A 19,146-nucleotide genomic window follows, 5' to 3' on the forward strand; every position below is an offset into this window, starting at 1 on the left:
ACGGACTATGAGAGGATGAGAGCTTTTCCTGTATGATCATAGCAGACAACTGAAGAGGCCCTGTCACCCATACACAGAACTGCAGCGCTGAACTGCCTCCCCTCTATATGGACTATGAGAGGATAAAAGCCTTTCCTATATGATCATAGCAGACAACTGAAGAGGACCTGTCACCCATACACAAAACTGCAGCGCTGAGCAGCCAGGCTGCCTTCCCACTATACGGACTATGAGAGGATGATTCCAGAGAGCCTTTTTTGTACAATCATCATAGCAGACAACTAAAGAGGACCTGTCACCCATACGCAGTACATACTGTCACATGCTCCACTGATCCACTGCCTGGCCACAGTACATACTGTCACATACTGCCACATTCTGTACTAAACTACTTCCTGGCCACAGTACATACTGCCACATTCTGCACTGCACCATTTCCTCACCACAGTACATACTGTCACATACTTCTACATTCTGCACTAAACCACTGCCTGACAACAGTACATACTGCCACATACTGCCACATGAAACACTGCCTGACAACAGTACATACTGCCACATTCTGTACTAAACTACTGCCTGGTCACAGTACATACTGCCACAGTCTGCACTAAAACCACTGGTCGGCCACATGATCTGCTCATGGAGGAAAAAATATTTTTAGTCATTTATTTAGGAAAGGGTTCTTTACAGTAAGAGTGATGATTAAAATGTGGGATGTATTGCCACAGGAAGTAATTATTGCAAATTCTATGGGCTCGATTCACAAAGCGGTGATAACTCAGTTATCACGCCTAAAAGACTTTAGGCATGATAACCTTTGCACCGCTGAGTTATCACCGATTTTTGCTGCTCTTCGCGCGAAGCTCCCGCGCGCAAAATTTTGCACGCACTCAAAGTCCCTTAGGGTTCAATGGGCGCTGCGCGTGCAAAACTTTGCGCGCGGAAAATTCGCGCGAGTTTCTTCTTATCATGCCTAAAGTAAGTTTAGGCGTGATAAAGGGCTTTTCACTCGCGTGCAAACACTTTGCACCGCTTTGTGAATCAGGCCCTATATCTGTGTTTAAGGTGGGCTTAAATGTTTTCCTTGCATTGAAGGGCATCCAAGGCTATAATTACTAGGTATTTCCAAGGGAAGTTGCTCCAGGGATTTTATCTGATTGCCATCTGGAGTTGGGCAGGTATTATCTTCCCTTTTGGGGCTAATTGGACCATGCCTTGTAAGGGTTTTTTCGCCTTCCTCTGGATCAACAGGGATATGTGAGGGAGCGGGCTGGTGTTGTACTTTATATTGTGGCTGAACTCGATGGACGTACCAGTATGTCTTTTTTCAACCCAAATAACTATGTAAATAAAGTAAATGAGGCAAAGTTGTGATTTCCTTTTAAACCTTAGAGCTCGCTAGTTTTATAGAGTTAATCCGTTTCTGTAAAGAGGCTGTTGTGGCCGCGTGAGACTCTGGCGGCTGATTGGCCGGTTCATTCACACAGGATTCGCTGTGCTTTGATCAAACGAAACTCTCAACACTGAACCGGCCGTCGCTGCCAGAAACAGGCTGAGGATTATAAACTGTGAGAAATGATCTGTTCAGAGGCGCCTTCAGGAAAACAGCCCGACAGCTAAAAAAAAAAAAATTTAAACCGCTACAATAGGCTGCAATACAGAAAACAACTACAATAGGCTGCAATACAGAAAACCGCTACAATAGGCTGCATTACAGAAAACCTCTAGAATAGGCTGCAATACAGAAAACTGCTACAATAGGCTGCAATATAGAAAATCGCTACAATAGGCTGCAATACAGAAAACCGCTACAATAGGCTGCAATACAGAAAACCACTACAATAGGCTGCAATACAGAAAACTGCTACAATAGGCTGCAATACAGAAAACCGCTACAATAGGCTGCAATACAGAAAATTGCTACAATAGGCTGCAATACAGAAAACCGCTACAATAGGCTGCAATACAGAAAACTGCTACAATAGGCTGCAATACAGAAAACCGCTACAATAGGCTGCAATACAGAAAACCGCTACAATAGGCTACAATACAGAAAACCGCTACAATAGGCTGCAATACAGAAAAACATTACAATAGGCTGCAATATAGAAAACCGCTACAATAGGCTGCAATACAGAAAACCGCTACAATAGGCTGCAATACAGAAAACCGCTACAATAGGCTGCAATACAGAAAACCGCTACAATAGGCTGCAATACAGAAAAACATTACAATAGGCTGCAATACAGAAAACCGCTACAATAGGCTGCAATACAGAAAGTTGCTACAATAGGCTGCAATACAGAAAATCGCTACAATAGGCTGCAATACAGAAAACCACTACAATAGGCTGCAATACAGAAAACTGCTACAATAGACTGCAATACAGAAAACACTACAATAGACTGCAATACAGAAAATCACTACAATAGGTGACAATACAGAGAACTGCTACACTAGGCTGCAATACAGAAAACCGCTACAATAGGCTGCAATACAGAAAACTGATACAATAGGCTGCAATACAGAAAACTATTGCAATAGGCTGGAATAGAGAAAAGTTAACCACTACAATAGGCTGCAATACAGAAAACTGTTACAATAGGTTGCAACGGACATGCAAATTGCATACAATTTGGAAATGTTCATTTTTCGCATACCAAATGCATTCAGATACCAACATTTACATAAATAAAGTAACAGCAGTAACAACCCCCAATACAAAAAACTAAACACAGGAGAACACGCTCCTCTGGAAAACCCACAGGAAATGGGAGGGACAGGAAGTTATGGCTTTAAAAAAAAGCTCACACTGCAAATATTTGCACTGACAACACAGAGAAAAATCGCAAGCAAAAATTTGCACATGCAGATTTGTAGAAATCGCTATAACAAGTGTGAAGCAACCCTAATAATCAGACAACCAAACGTAAGACTGGGGGAGGGACTGAGAGACAACAAATGATTGTAGTACAAGGATCACATGGGAGGCCATCTGCTTCCTTATACATCTGCTACAACATTACAGTCTTATGGTGGCCATACATCAGGTGACTTGGCTGCCGATCGACCATTTTACCAAGTCAGGAAAACTCATCTTTCTGGCTAGGACTGCATCCCCATGTCACATGATGCCCACCCCCTTCCTGAGAGTCCCATGATTGGTTGGACAGCGCTCACGCGTGGCAGCTCTGTGGCCGGACTTGGTGTAGTTCCTGGTACTTGTTACTCCCTCTATGAGGGTAAATGAGATTCAGTTTCTACAAGAAGTGGACAGAATATTTCTGACACGAGCGGATTGAATAATTCATCTCTAACCTTTGATATGTGACTCCGGCTCGTCCGCTTACTACGATGATTAAATTGTATTATTGAAATGCTCCGACCCGGACTGGCCTGTGCGAATGCAGAACCGTGATCGCGTATTTATCTATACGCCCGCCAGAGCTTCTGTTCCGCGCTGACCTTCGCCATTTAACCCAAATATTTATTAATTAAGGTGATCTGCAGACATCTTCCCGATATTTCCAAAGTGTTAGGATGCTTAAAACTTGGGCTTAAAGTGCACCTGTCTCTAAATTCTAAAGTAATGCAAAGCTGTGAAGACTAGGGGGGGAAGGGGGGGGGGGGCATGATTCACATCACACTGCACCGCAGAAACCAGCCTCCATATGACCCTGCGCCACCGTGTGGAGACAGGGTCATATGCATAGGGCCACCCCTTGCTCAGTGACGTACTCCCTGCTGGACAGGGTCATATGCCAAGCACCGCCCCTGCTCAGTGACGTACTCCCTGCTGGACAGGGTCATATGCATAGCTCCGCCCTCGCTCAGTGACCTTCTCCCTGCTGGACAGGGTCATATGCATAGCACTGCCCCCTGCTCAGTGACGTATTCCCTGCTGGACAGGGTCATATGCATAGTGCCGCCCCCTGCTCAGTGACGTACTCCCTGCTGGACAGGGTCATATGCATAGCGCCGTCCCCTGCTCAGTGACGTACTCCCTGCTGGACAGGGTCATATGCACAGCTCTGCCCCCACTCAGTGACGTACTCTGTGCTTGGCAGTAAGTACATCATTGGGATTCCCATCGTTCTACGCATCTACGCATGTCGTACCGCACTCCCGTTGTTTACTCTCACTGCGTGTCACCCATAGACTTCCAGTAGCCAGGCACCTTACGTTAATCGCTGTGCTTGCGGTAACGCGCTGCAGGCTGTGCATCGGGATTGCGGAAGATTCACACTTACGGCCTTGCCATGCAACACCGTAAATGTGAATGATCCCATTCACTTGCCTTGCCATTGCGTCACTCTGCGGTAAAACAGGGTAATGCAACGCACACTTGAAATGTAAGTGTAAAAGGGGCGTCAAGGGAATGCGCCTAAACTCTCGCATAACTCCTGCACTAAATTCATTTAACATAGAGGTGGACAAAGATGGGGAAAGTAACTCTGTGTGGCGACTCGCTATTCTGTCACCCTAACATGTTATCAGCACCAAATTTGCCATTTTTTTTCTGAATCATCTTATCGAATACAGGATCGTTCCCTAAAAATTGCACCATTCGTGGGCACCTATAGGGAGAGCATTGCAGCTAATGTTTTTGTAACATAGAACATAGGGCGGATATTTTCTGGTAGTCAGAAGCCTCCTTTATAACAAGACAAGGTGGTGGTAAATCTGCTATTGGTGGATTATGCGGTGGCATCTTTGGTTTTGATTCCAGAGTTCTCCTTTTATGGTGCCGATACATGATATAATTAAAACGATGGATTTTCCCATTTATTTGACCAAAACGATCGAATAGAGTGAAAATCGAAAACAATCTTTTTCTTCAGTTAAAGAGACTCCGTAACAAAAATTGCATCCTGTTTTTTATCATCCTACAAGTTCAAAAAGCTATTCTAATGTGTTCTTACTTACTGCAGCACTTTCTACTATGACAGTCTCTGTAATAAATCAATGTATCTTTCCCCTGTCAGACTTGTCGGGCCTGTGTCTGGAAGGCTGCCAAGTTCTTCAGTGTTGTGGTTCTGCTATGAACTCCCCCTTCCAGGCCCCTCTATGCACACTGCCTGTGTATTATTTAGGATTAGAGCAGCTTCTCTCTTATCTTTTACAAGCTGGATAAATCGTCCTCTGAGCTGGCTGGGCTTTCACATACTGAGAAATTACAGACAAGGGCAAAGCTGTTTGCAGGAAGAAACAAGCAGCCTGAAACTTCAGTTCATGAGAACTGCAGGGGGAAAGAAACACACAAATGATCTCTTGAGATTCAAAAGAAAGGCTGTATACAGCCTGATTGTGTATGGATGTATTTTCTATGTGTGGACATACTGTACATCAACCTACTTCCTGTTTTGGTGGCCATTTTGTTTGTTTATAAACAAACTTTTAAAAACTGTTTTTAAACCACTTTTAATGCGGCGAGGAGCGGCGAAATTGTGTCAGAGGGTAATAGGAGATGTCCCCTAACGCACTGGTATGTTTACTTTTGTGCGATTTTAACAATACAGATTCTCTTTAAGAAAAGCGAACGATTATTCAGTCTCTTTGATAAGAATCTGGTCAGTCATGTTGGAAAAATGTGGGTGATTATTTGTGAAATTGTATAGTGTATGGTAGGTTGTATAAGAAAATACCATTCGATAAAACCAACTTTTTCTTCATATTCGATCATGTTTCTCTGATTTTGGGAAAAATCTAAGGTTCGTGTGTTGTACCTCCAAAAGAATTTTAAAAACTATTTGACCAAACGGAAAAATTGATCAAATTTCTCTGATCAAAAAAAAGAAAAATTGTACCGTGTATGGGCACCATAAGAGTAATTTATGAGCTACCAGCCAGACAGCGGTTCTGCTGCTGAACACCACGCAGGAGTCAGGGAACATCTGTGTGCGGAGTTCCCAGTCGTTCGTCTATTATAAATCGCCTGAGGTGTTTTAGCCGTGATAACATGGGAGGGATCGGCTGTCATGTTCCATCGCGGTGACACAGACAGAAAGACTTCAGCTTCCAGTGTGGCTTTGTCTCACTGTCACACGTGTCTGTTCTGTTCCTGAGTATTGGAACAGGCAGCTCAGTCTGATAGACGATCCCTAATAATGATTACAGTTTGTCCTAGTGACAGGATTCGCCCCATCTGTCAGGACATGTTTTATGAGGCATTATGCCAGTTCTGATACCTGGTGACATATTTTCCCAGGATCCTCTTTGTTCCACCATCCCGAGTATTGGAACAGGCAGCTCAGTCTGATAGACGATCCCTAATAATGATGACAGTTTGTCCTAGTGACAGGATTCCCCCCATCTGTCAGGACATGTTTTATGAGGCATTCTGCCAGTTCTGATACCTGTTGACATAATCTCCCAGGATCCTCGCTGTTCCGCCATCCAGCAGTGAAACCTGACTGTCCTCCCCACCCTGGTAATGCAGATACAACCCCCCCTCCCCCCCTCTCAGGGACCTCTGAGTGAGGTGATCAGAGGGGCATCGGTAAGCAAATAAAAGGACACTTGACCTAAGAGGGATATGGAGGCTGCCATATTTATTTCCTATTAAACAATACACATTGCCTGGCAGCCCTGCTGATCCTCTGTATCTAATACATTTAGGGTCCGTTTCCACAAGCGAATGGGAGCCGATGTGGCTACACATCACTTCCTACACAACATTCACATCGCTTCCGCATCTCACAATGCGGAAGTGTACAGGAGGATACGGCGGGCGGATGCGGCAGTGCGGAATCTGCACAAAGGGGGATACTGGTTGCCTGGAAATTGGAGACAGCCATTATTTCCGACATGTGTTGTGATAATCACTGCATAAGGCGGTAATTTCCCCGCACTGCTCGGGAATTGTAGCTTTTCATGCGGAAACCGCTTTTATGAATGGACACTTTGCTAAATGGTCGGTAAAGTCAGCTGTTTTGAGCATTACAAACTGTAGTTAAAGGGGCACTATGGTGAAAATTGTAAAATTTAAAATATGTGCAAACATAGACGAATAAGAAGTACGTTTTTTCCAGAGTAAAATGAGCCATAAATTACTTTTCTCCTATGTTAGGCCTGAAACACACCAGAGGAGTTTTTCTGAGCGTTTTGAGTTTTTAAATCTGCTGCTAAGGTTATCCTATGTGTCTGTGCACACTGGAGCAATGAGGTTTTGTAAAAAAAAAACATAGCATTACATTGGGAAGAGCTTTTAGAGCAGGGGTGCCCACACTTTTTCGGCTCGCGAGCTACTTTAAAATTCGCCGAGGCCAGGAGATCTACCGATGTTTCAAATGCACCCTCCCCCCCCCCCCCCCCCCCCCCCCCGGAAATGTAGTCAGGTATAGGTCCCTTCAGTAAAGGCTAGCCGGGTATAGGTCCCTTCAGTATAGTTTAGCCGGGTATAGGTCCCTTCAGTATAGGTTAGCTGGGTATAGGTCCCTTCAGTATAGGTTAGCAGGGTATAGGTCCCTTCAGTATAGGTTAGCCGGGTATAGGTCCCTTCAGTATAGGTTAGCCGGGTATAGGTCCCTTCAGTATAGGTTAGCCGGGTATAGGTCCCTTCAGTATAGGTTACCTGGATATAGGGCCGGTGGCGTCCAGGTCTTTAGGCCTGGCTCCGGTGGGCAGCGTGAGTGGAGTCGGAACTCGGAAGTTTTCCGCCTCTCCACCCGATTGGCTGCGCGCCTCTCCGGGTCCCGATTGGCTGCGCGCCTCTCCTCTCCTAGATGGCTGCGCGCCTCTCCTCTCCTGAATGGCTGCGCGCCTCTCCTCTCCTGATTGGCTGCGTGCCTCTCCTCTCCTGATTGGCTGCGCGCCTCTCCTCCCCTGATTGGCCAGGCTCTCTCCTCCCCTCCCCTGATTGGCCAGGCTCTCTCCTCCCCTCCCCTGATTGGCAAGGCTCTCTCCTCCAGCGGCCAGCAGCAGAAACTGCGATATACAGCTGCTGGCTGCTAAATTCCATGGGACGCGGCCAAGAGGCCGCGATCTACCGATTAGGCGGTCGCGATCTACCGGTAGATCGCGATCGACCTATCGGGCACCCCTGTTTTAGAGGTTTCAAAAGCTCTTCCCAATGTAATGCTATGGGGTTTTTTACAAAACCTCATTGCTCCAGTGTGCACAGACACATAGGATAACCTTAGCAGCAGATTTAAAAACTCAAAACGCTCAGAAAAACTCCTCTGGTGTGTTTCAGGCCTAAGGCCCAGTGCACACCAAAACCGCTAGCAGATCCGCAATACGCTAGCGGTTTTGGGAGCTGATTTCAGAGCGATTCTAGGTATGTTTAGAGAGGTTTTCTAAACATACCTAGCGGTTTTGGGTGCGTTTTTGTGTAGCAGATTACACATATTGTTACAGTAAAAGCTGTTACTGAACAGCTACTGTAACAAAAATGCCTGGCAAACCGCTCTGAACTAGCGTTTTTCAGAGCGGTTTGCGTTTTTCCTATACTTTACATTGAGGACGAAACGCTTCCGAAAACCGCAAACGCGCAGCAGGAGGCGCGTTTGCGGCTTGGCAAAAACCGCAAACCGCCGGTGTGCACCATCCCATTGCAATACATTAGACAAGCGTTTTTAGAGGCGGATGCGGCCGGCGGATCGCTCCAAAAACCGCTCGGTGTGCACTGGGCCTTACTGTCACTTACAGTAGGTAGTAGAAATCTGACAGAAGTGACAGGCTTTGGGCTAGTCCATCTCTTCATAGGGGATTCTCAGCAAGGATTTTATTCTTTATAAAGATATTCCCTAAAAAGGATTTAAACAATGATGCTGGTCAGCTTCCCTGCTCGCTACACAGTTTTTTGGCAGTTTGACAGATCAACTGCCATTCACTAAATGCTTTTGATAATAAATAAATCCCTGAGAATCCCCTATGAAGAGATGAACTAGTCCAAAACCTGTCACTTCTGTCAGATTTCTACTATCTACTGTAAAGGGGCCCATACACCTAACGATTTTCCCGCCGATATACAGCCGGTTCGATCACAGTGATCGAATCGGCTGTGAAATCGCTGCACACACCGCTGACAGAACGATCGATTTCCGTCCGAAATCGATCGTTCCCGTCGATTTCCCTCGATCCGTCCGTGCGGAAGATTTTTCTCGATCGCCGGCGGGTTGGGAGTGCGTCGATAGCGGCGTTCGAATGCCGACGACCGACGCAATACGGCGGGTATACATTACCTGTTCCGACCGGCGCGAGTCCCCTGGTCCCGGCTGTCTTCTTTCCGTGCTGGGTTCTGGACCGGCTGCAGCTACACAGAACTTCCTGTCCCGGCAGGAAGTTTAAACAGTAGAGCGCCCTCTACTGTTTAAACTTCCCCTGGACAGGAAGTTCAGTAGCTGCAGGAACGGTCTGGAGCCCGGAGCGGAGAAGAAGACAGCCGGGTCCAGGGGACTCGCGCCGGCCGGAACAGGTAATGTATGCGGGGGGGCGGCAGCTCCACAGATTGTGATCGGTTTCAGGCTGAAATCATTTCACAATCTGTTTGCAGTAAAGGTGGCCATTTGATCCCTCTCTGATCAGATTCGATCAGAGAGGGATGAATCTGATGGCTAATCGACCAGTGTATGGCCACCTTTAGTGACAGCAATATGGGAGAAAAGTAATTTATGGCTCCTTTTACTCTGGAAAAAATACTTCTTATTTGTCTATGTTTGCACATATTTTAAATTTTACAACTTTTCACCATAGTGCCCTTAAATTAATATAATGAATAAAATAGCTTATTTTTTGCAATATTCATTTATAATTCATTTAGTCAGTGTTTGCTCGTTGTAAAATCTTTCCTCTCCCTGATTTACATTCAGAAATGTATCACTGGTGGCCTTTAGGGCTTGTTCACACTAAGAGCGTTTTCGATTATTTTTAAGCGCTGGTGATTTTAAAAATCACTTTAAAAGCGCTTGTGCAATGTTTGCTCTGTGTCAGTGTTCTCACGTGAGCGATGAGCTTTCTTTCCAATCGCAAACGCGGCTTCTGCACCATTTCCTGGGCGTTTGTGCTTTAATACAAATTATAGGGAAATCGCAAAGCACTTTGATAAGCGATTTGCCCAACACTTTTAAGAATAAATACATTGGGCCTGATTCACAAAGTGGTGCTAACAGTTAGCACGCTGGTGAAAGCCCTTTATCAAGCCTAAACTCATTTTAGGTGTGATAAGTTTAGGCGTGATAAGTTTAGGTGTGATAAGTTTAGGTGTGATAAGTTTAGGCGTGATAAGTTTAGGTGTGATAAGTTTAGGCGTGATAAGTTTAGGTGTGATAAGTTTAAGCACCAACTGGGTTAGCACCGCAGTACACAGCTAATCAAAAGTTTTGCTCTAGCAAAGTCTGGTGCACTTCACATAGAGTTTAATGGCGCTGCTTTGCTTGCAGGATTTTGAGCGCGATCTAAACTTATCTAACCTTAGCATGCCTAAACTTATCATGCCTAAACTTATCACGCCTGGGCTTTTCACCAGCGTGCTAACTGTTAGCACCGCTTTGTGAATCAGGCCCAATGTATTTATTCTGTTCCAGGTCAAAGAGTTCACTTCCTGAGTGTCATCAGGAAGAGAAAAAAAAAATCGCTGGACAAAAGTGCTTTGAAAAGCCCTTAAAATAGCGCTTAACAAAGCGCAAATCGCTCTAAAAAGCGCAGGGAAAAGCACTTTAAAAAGCGCCCACAAAAGTGCTCAGCGCTTGCGATTGCACTGGCGATTTATAATGTGAACAAGGCCTTAGTCCTGTATAGTGATCTCTGCAGAATATTTGTTTACTGGGAGTTCCAAAGCCAGTGAAAATAATACCTGGTTTCGCAAAATGGTCTGGGTTGTGACATCACTTTGAGGGTGGGTCTACATACATACCAATATACAGAAACACAGGAAGTGTTTTTTTAATGCTGAAACCAGAAAAATGACCATAAAAGTGGGTATCCTGAATAATTGACTGCATTCTACTGTATGTCACTACAGGGCCTCCTTAAAGCGTACTTAAAGAGGAACTCCAGTGAAAATAATGTAATAAAAATAAGTGCTTCATTTTTACAATAATTATGTATAAATGATTTAGTCAGTGTTTGACCATTGTAAAGTCTTTCCTCTCCCTGATTTACATTCTGACATTTCACATGCTGACATTTTTACTGCTGGCCGGTGATGTCACTGGAAGTAGCTGCTGCTTTATTTTTTGGCAGTTGGAAGCAGCTGTAAACAGTTATTTCTCACAGTGCAACGAGGTTCACAGACAGGAAGCTGCCAGGACCATGGTCCTCAGTTTCCTGTGGGAGGGGTTTCACCACAATATCAGCCATACAGAGCCCCCTGATGGTCTGTTTGTGAAAAGGAATAGATTTCTCATGTAAAAGGGGGGTATCAGCTACTGATTGGGATGAAGTTCAATTCTTGGTCACAGTTTCTCTTTAAAGCAAGATTAAAAAAAAAAAAAAAAAGTTGGATACTTACCTCAGTAGAATGTTGAATTTTGCTGTGCTCACCTGTGTGTGTACGACGCACAGCGCAGGAGCAAAGTACGCAGGGGATCGCGACCAGCAGCGGAGGGGTTGTGGAGGGTCGGGGAAGCCTTGGGAACATCCCTCTACAGTGATATCTAAAGGTGGCCATACATCTATGGACTTGGTCGATCCATCATCCAATTCAATAATTATTATTGAATCGGATGCCGCCAAGAGCATGCCCGATTGACAGTGCCCCCAATGTCAAATGTGCCTCCCCTACGGTGCACTATACTTTATCCGTGTCCGCCGCTGGCTCAAGGTTCCATCCACAACCCACATACATGCGCCCTACGTGGTTACCAGAGCATGTCACACGTGCCCACGTATACGCCAGCAGCCACGTGGGGCACATGTATGCGGATTGCGGAGGAAGAGGCAGACACAGACAGGTATAGTGCACTGGGTATCGGGGGGGACACACTTGACATTAGAGGGGACAGCATCAGGCTGGCCAGTTGGCGTATGTGTCATCACAAGGCCAATTCCTGATCAATTTCAGTATGAAATCGATCGGGAATCGGTCTGCAGTGTATGGGCAGCTGACAGATGTCTCTCTAATCAGATTAGATCAAAAAGAGATGTCTCTCTCGAATACGCCCATCATCACTGGGTGCATAAATTCATGCGTTATTGCATTTTGTCTTGTGGTGGAACTTAAAGTGAACCTCCGGACTAAAAATCTACTCAGCAGAACTGAAAAGGCTTGGTGTTTCTTTAAAGAGAACCCGAGGTGGGTTTGAAGAATATTATCTGCATACAGAGGCTGGATCTGCCTATACAGCCCAGCCTCTGTTGCTATCCCAAACTCTCCTAAGGTCCCCCTGCACTCTGCAATCTCTCATAAATCACAGCCGTGCTGCTGACAAACAGCTTGTCAGAGCTGGCTGTGTTTATCTCTATAGTGTCAGTCTGCTGCTCTCCCCGCCTCCTGCAGAACTCCAGGCCCCGCCTGCATCCCTTCCCTCCCTGCTGATTGGAGGGAAGGGACGGGGGGCAGGGACCGGAGCTATGCAGGAGGCGGGGCAGCAGCTGAGACTGACACTACAGATGTAAACACAGCCTCACAGCACGGCTGTGATTTATGAGGGATTGCAGAGTGCAGGGGGACCTTAGTGGGGTTTGGGATAGCAACAGAGGCTGGGCTGTATAGGCAGATCCAGCCTCTGTATGCAGATAACATTCTTTAAACACACCTCGGGTTCTCTTTAACAGTTTCACAGCATCAGAACATTGTTTTTCTTACCAAAGCATCATTTTTAGCTGCATTTTTAACTAAGCTCCACCCATCAAAGAAAAAAAGCCCTGGCTTTTTTGCTTTCCCTGATGCTGTGCAGAGCATGATGGGATTTCCTATGTTGTTATTCACGTTGCCTAGCAACTGGGAGAGGTGCTCAGGACACAGGACAGTTGGAACTGTGTCTCATGCTACCTGTCACCTCCTTTCAACCAAAAAGATGGCTGCCCCCATGAATCACAAACATTTGCCTGTTCTTTTAAAACAGTGTGGGTAAGATATTATATTACCTATCTATTTTAATTAACATAACTAATGTAACTTAATGACAGTATGTTTGTTTAGGCTGGAGTTCCTCTTTAATATATTTTCTGTGAATAATGTTTTATTATGTAACATTTTCTGTCCCCGAAAGTAGGAGACTTTCATTTGACTTTCATGCCTCTACATCTGGCAGTGCAGAGCGCTTGGCTCGAGGTTCTGACACATTACCCTTCTTGCAGCTTTTTGTGAAGATTATTTAGAACGATGAGGAGCCAAGAGCGGGATGTCATATCGGCAAATCAAAGCCAGGAGTACTATCTCATGGCAGCCAGTCAAAGCCAAGAACAGTATCTCATAACAACCAATGAAAGCCAAGGGCAGTATCTCACAACAGCCAATCAAAATCAAGAGCAGTATCTCACGGCAGCCAATCAGAGCAAGCCAAAGCAGTATCTCATGACAGCCAATCAAAGTCAAGAGCAGTATTTTATGGCAGCCTATAAACGCCAAGAGCCATGGCAGCCAATCACATCTATGAGCTGAATCTTATGGCAGCCAATTAAAATAGCTTTTTATGACCTGGAATCATAATTCACCTTTCACTCACCAGATTTTAATTAACTAAAATCCAATTTCTTTGAGTTAAATTCAGCACTGCATGTCATGGTCTTCTGTACGTTGCATTGTTAAATGTGCTTTTTATTTTTAATTTAGTTAAAGAGAGTCTGAAGCCTACAAAAATACCTCTTTTTACTTGTCAGTCCTGTTCAGCATTAAGGCCATCGCTGAAATGCTGCATCCCAGCGGCTGAACGCTCAATTAATACCCCCGAAATCCCCGGGGCAAAATTCGGGGATCCTTCCTGGAAGAGGCAGAGCTTTGTGCAGTAGCTCTGCCTCTACTCGCGTCAGCCTGCGCGAATCCCCGCCTCATCCCGCCCCTCTCAGTCTTCTGTCACTGAGAGGGGCGGGGAGAGGCGGAGATTGACGTGACTGGAGGCAGAGCTACAGAACAAAGCTCTGCCTCCCCGGGGCAGCAAAATCCACGAGCTGGAATTTTGCCCCCGGAATTTTGGGGGGTATTAATTCAGTGTTCAGCCTCGGGAATTTGGCGTTTCAGCTATGGCCTGAATGCTGAAGACTGACAAGTAGAAAGAGGTATTTTTGTAGGCTTCAGACTCTCATTAAGCATTAATACGAACACAGAAAAAATGTATTGCATCTTTACTTTGTATAGAAAACATACACTGATTAACCAAAACATTAAAACCGCCTGTATAATACTATGTAGCCCCCCCCATCTGACCTGTCCAGGCCTGGACTCTACAAGACCTGTGAAGGTGTCCTGTGGTATCTGACTATATATATATATCTATAATGCGTATAATACACTGTCAGCTTATAATATAGTGCAGCTCCCCCTGGTGGTCAGGCCTGGACTCTACAAGACCTGCAAAGTTGTCCTGTGGTATCTGACTATATATCTATAATATATATAATACAGTATCATCCTATGGTATAGTGCGGCTCCCCCTGGTGGTCAGGCCCGTACTCCACAAGACCTGTGAACGGGTTCTGTGTCATCTGCCTAAACAGTAGAGCCCCAGTTATCAGGTACAAGCAGGGATTGCCTGGTACTGGATACATGTAATTAATTTCCGGTTGCGTGAGAAGTCCACCACTCAACGCAACCCCACCAACCCCCCCCCCCCCACACACACACACACACACTAAACACTACCCCCTAAATTCCCCCCCTTTCTGCAGGGGATTGTCCACTTGCTGCCTAATATGCCCCTCCCCTGCCTGGTGGCATCATATTGAGATCATCAGTGTTATTAATTCACTTCAGTGGTTTTAATGTTGGGATTGATCAGTGCAATAAAAGTAAATCCGTCACTGTATTCTCACTGTACTGTGCCAAAAGCAAGGAACAGTAGATTAACAGGGCACCCGTACATCCAACACCTGGGCAGAATTTGCCCTTTCAATGCCCCAAACTTATATATAGTGACGGGTGTACTGTAAAGTCTCTTCTCTGCAAATGTGTAAACACCCCCCACATCCCACCCCACCAACATGTTCTTATGGTCTGTGTTTCATTGCAGCATCCAGAATGGAGTGATCTCCGTGTTTCAGAAGAAAGGCCTTCAAGATCATGAACTCTACAACCTCAATGAAGGAGTCCGGTGAGCAGAACGCTTGGGTTCCATTGCTGTGACAGGAGTATATCCATCAGGGAGGGGGGAGAGGGGCACATGGAACGCTCTCAGGCATGGGGAGGACGGTTACAGCAGCTCTGACCTACAGGTTGCTAGTAAAGTCACGCCACAAGGCCGTGGGCCTTTATTCTGCCTCTAGGACCAGAGTCTGGCCACTTCCAGATCTAACTGGCCAATAGGCAAAGTGCCTGGCTACTACGGCCAATATGCAGAAAAACCACGTTGAACTTGCCTACTTGGATGTTGGCTGGCCAGAACATGAAATGACAGGACCTGGCCAGCCAAGTCCCAAGGAAAGGGGAACAGCACAAGCATGGCCATTTCTAGACATTTCCAGGGCTGGATTTGTACTTCTTACTGTCCAAGGCCCACTGTTATCAGCCGCCCCTAACCAAACAGTATCCTACCTCCTCTCTCCACCGCCCCCATCCCCCCCAAAAAAAATCTTTGTGCCACCGGTGTCCACTATTGTGGTTAGTGCTGAGGTGCCATGGCAACGTGAAGTGAATCAATCACGTCACACAGTGGAACTGGTCAATCAAACAGCGGTCTACAGGTTACGGGCGTGGTGCAAGCCATCCACCACACCCACCTACCGTAGTCAAAAGTGACTCACAATTGGAGAGTGGGTGGGGTCGGCAACATGTAAAAGTGAGTCCTGTACCCACTGCGGTCTCCATGGTTACACTGCTGGCCAACCAATAACCAGGAAATGGGGACTGTGATAGGCTGCCTTCTGTGTTCTGTACTGTTTGCTGATGCTGCCCAGGATCCTTTCATCCTCCACACCAAGGGCTTAATTCGCTAAACTGTGATAACTGATATCACGGTCGCGCTAGTGTTTTGCGCGCATTACTCCACGCGTAACGTTTAGTGAATCAAGCCCCTCGAGCGTGCCAGACCTAGCCTTCCGTAACTGCCCGCAGCTGCTGCTATGTCATTGGAACAGGTCTGGCTGCTTACCAATCACCAACTGTTTGCACATGCTTGGTTAACTGAGTGCAGCTGCCTGTAGCACAGCATAGGCAGGTGCTAGCTGGTGCTAATAGTGCAGTTAGTCCGACCCCTTTCATTTGTTTGGACACTTAATCTGCAAATAAAGCCCACTGCCTGGAGCCCGCCCCTTGTTTATCTGGTGCTCTAGGCCATGGCCTATGTGGCCTTGCCAGAAATCCAGCCATGGACATTTCACCGCCTATTGTGAGGACTTTGCATTGTGCTTCCCTGCAGCCATGCTTCATGAAAGCTTTCTTTTGGATTTGGCAAGCCAGTTCTTGTCAGGTTGCATTCTGGCCAGGCAAAGTCTGAAAAGAGTAAGGTTCATCTTGTATTGGCGCATCAGTCGTTCACTTTGCATATTGGTCCTATATTGTTGCATATTGGTCCCAGATGGCTAACTTCGAGATCTGGCCGTCACATATACAGTATACAATTCGTCCTCACAAGATTAATCGGTTCTACCTGCTCCTGTATGACGTGACCGGTGTTGTTTCTACGAGTGGCCCTGATCCTCCAAAGACTTCCAGGCGGACGGGCTGCTCTAGTCTCTCTTCTCCTGCCTGTCACATTACTATGGTAGGGGACGGATATTGGGGTAATAGGGTTGTTGCTGTGAGGAGAGTTAGCGTGCTATGGTGGCCACAATGGCTAGGGGTTGGAGGAGTCATGGTTGCTCTACTGTTATGGTGGAGGAGGTACTGCGAACATGCTACTAATGTTCTATGAACTATCCACACTACACATACAATTCATTATATTCATACTTTTTTTCACTTCAGTATCACTTTAAACCCTGCCCTGCGAGCTCCGGCTTTGTCATAGACGTGGATCATGAAAGAATGAATTATATTAAGCAGTGTTCTGAAACTGAAAACCGCCCGGCATCAACAGCAACATTAGGAAGCATGTGTCTTGCATTAGAAATGAGGAACGCAGGCTGGCATTGTGAGTCATGCTGGAGTCACTGTGTGATGTACGAGAAGCGATTTCTCTCCATTGCATCAGAAGACACACAGACACACGCGATATGGAAATAAATGGAAAGAGAAAACAGTACCAGGCACCAGAATGCAGCAGGGCGTACCAACTGGAGCGGGATGCAGGGAGCGTGCTCATCCTTCAGATATTGTCATGCAAAAGAAGAGTAGAGCAAGGCACTGCTCCTTAAAGAAACACTGAACTGAAAATAAAAATATGACATAATGATTTGTATGTGTAGTACAGCTAAGAAATAAAACATTAGGAGCAGAGACATAAGTCTAATATAGTTTCCAGTACAGGAAGATTTAAGAAACTCCAGTTGTTATCTATGCAAAAGAGGCATTGAGCTCCACGACTTTCAAAGTCGCAGAGAGCTCTGTCTTCTGGAGCTTGTTATCCCAACTGTCAGTCATTGTTTTTTCTTTTTCTCTCCAGAGAACAGTTCAAAAGTTCACTGGCCTGCTCTGTAAAATCATTTAGAATGCTGAGTAGTGTGTAAACTGCAAATATTAGAGAATGATGCAGTGTTATAAAAAAACACTATATACCTGAAAATAAAAATATTTTCTTTGCTACTAATGTTCTAGTAATTATCCATACTACACAACCAATTCATTATATCATAATTTTTTTCCCACTTCAGTGTCTCTTTAAAAATCCTTTATTCCAGTTGTGTATACACAGTGGTACAAAACAGTGGGGGTGTCAAGTGCCTGACAGTTGTTTTTCAGGCTTGACCTGCTTCTTCAGAGGCAAAAATATGTTGCCTCTGCCGGCTGGCCTGTGTGATGGATGGGGCACCGACTCTGTTGTGAGGCCTGTGTGACGGGCGGTGCACAGACTCTCCTGTCTGGTCTGGTGATGGGCGGAGCACAGACTCTGCTGGCTAGCCTGTGTGATTGGGCCGGAACACAGAATCTGCTGTTTGGCCTACGTGATGGGCGGAGCACTCACTCTACTGTCTGGCCTGTGTGATGGGCGGAGCATGGACTCTGCTGGCGGGATGGACAGCACTTCATCAGAATGTCTCCCTAAACTTTTGGGGCACATTCAGCCATTTCTGCATTTAAATCTCTCCAATGAAGCAGATACCACAAGGCCCTGAGCTGAGAGGTGTGGCCATCTGATAGCAGCGCCTGTCTGAACTGATACATTTATTCCACTTCACTGGTTATATATGAGTGGAGGGAATTCGTTGAATATTCAGCTGGGGGAGGTGGGGGGGATCGGATACCCAGGTGACTTGAGAAGTTATGTTTATCTATGGTCTGTAGCTGACCCATGCTATAGACACGGCCACATCCTATACCTGCATGCTGCGAGACCGCGTGTCTACAGAGACACAGGAAATACATATATCTGTAGCGATAGATAGTGAGGGGTTCATGTACAAAACTTACATTATCTATAAGGAGAGATCATTTGTAAGATAGAGATAATCCGTAAGATTCGGTTTTGGATCAACCCTTAAAGCCTCGTACACACATACAAGTGAGAGTGAGCGAAATCGTTGTGAGACTTTTGTCAAACTTCCGATCGGTTTGCAAAAATCTCGCAATTAGAAAAATAGTCATAAACAAAAGTAAAAGCCATTTTTATGTACGATCTTTTTAATTTTATTTACAATTGTTTTTAGGACTGAACTACAGTTCAGGACTCGATCCCTGCGGTGACAGTGCGGAACTCGATTCCTGCGGTGACAGTTCTGGACTGGATCCCTGTGGTGACAGTTCAGGACTCGATCCCTGCGGTGACAGTTTGGGACTCGGTACCTGCGGAGACAGTTCAGGACTCGATCCCTGCGGTGACAGTTCAGGACTCGATCCCTGCGGTGACAGTTCAGGACTCGATCCCTGCGGTGACAGTGCGGAACTCGATTCCTGCGGTGACAGTTCAGGACTCGATCCCTGCGGTGACAGTTCAGGACTCGATCCCTGCG

General features: G+C 45.8%; 2 protein-coding genes across 3 annotated transcripts in view; one reads left to right on the forward strand and one right to left on the reverse strand.

Annotated features, from left to right (window-relative positions):
- The window catches only part of PHF21B (PHD finger protein 21B), a 553,372-nt gene that overhangs the window by 161,570 nt on the left and 372,656 nt on the right, over positions 1 to 19,146 (reverse strand). The gene's annotated exons all lie outside the window — the stretch shown is intronic.
- Positions 1 to 19,146, forward strand: part of LOC137560789 (uncharacterized) — a 308,947-nt gene that overhangs the window by 107,998 nt on the left and 181,803 nt on the right. Inside the window, exon 4 of the mRNA XM_068271931.1 lies at positions 15,114 to 15,194. Within this exon, the coding sequence (XP_068128032.1) occupies positions 15,114 to 15,194 (81 nt within the window). The remainder of the gene's footprint in view (positions 1 to 15,113; positions 15,195 to 19,146) is intronic.

Source organism: Hyperolius riggenbachi, chromosome 3 (assembly GCF_040937935.1).
Source record: "Hyperolius riggenbachi isolate aHypRig1 chromosome 3, aHypRig1.pri, whole genome shotgun sequence".
NCBI classification, from domain to species: domain Eukaryota; kingdom Metazoa; phylum Chordata; class Amphibia; order Anura; family Hyperoliidae; genus Hyperolius; species Hyperolius riggenbachi.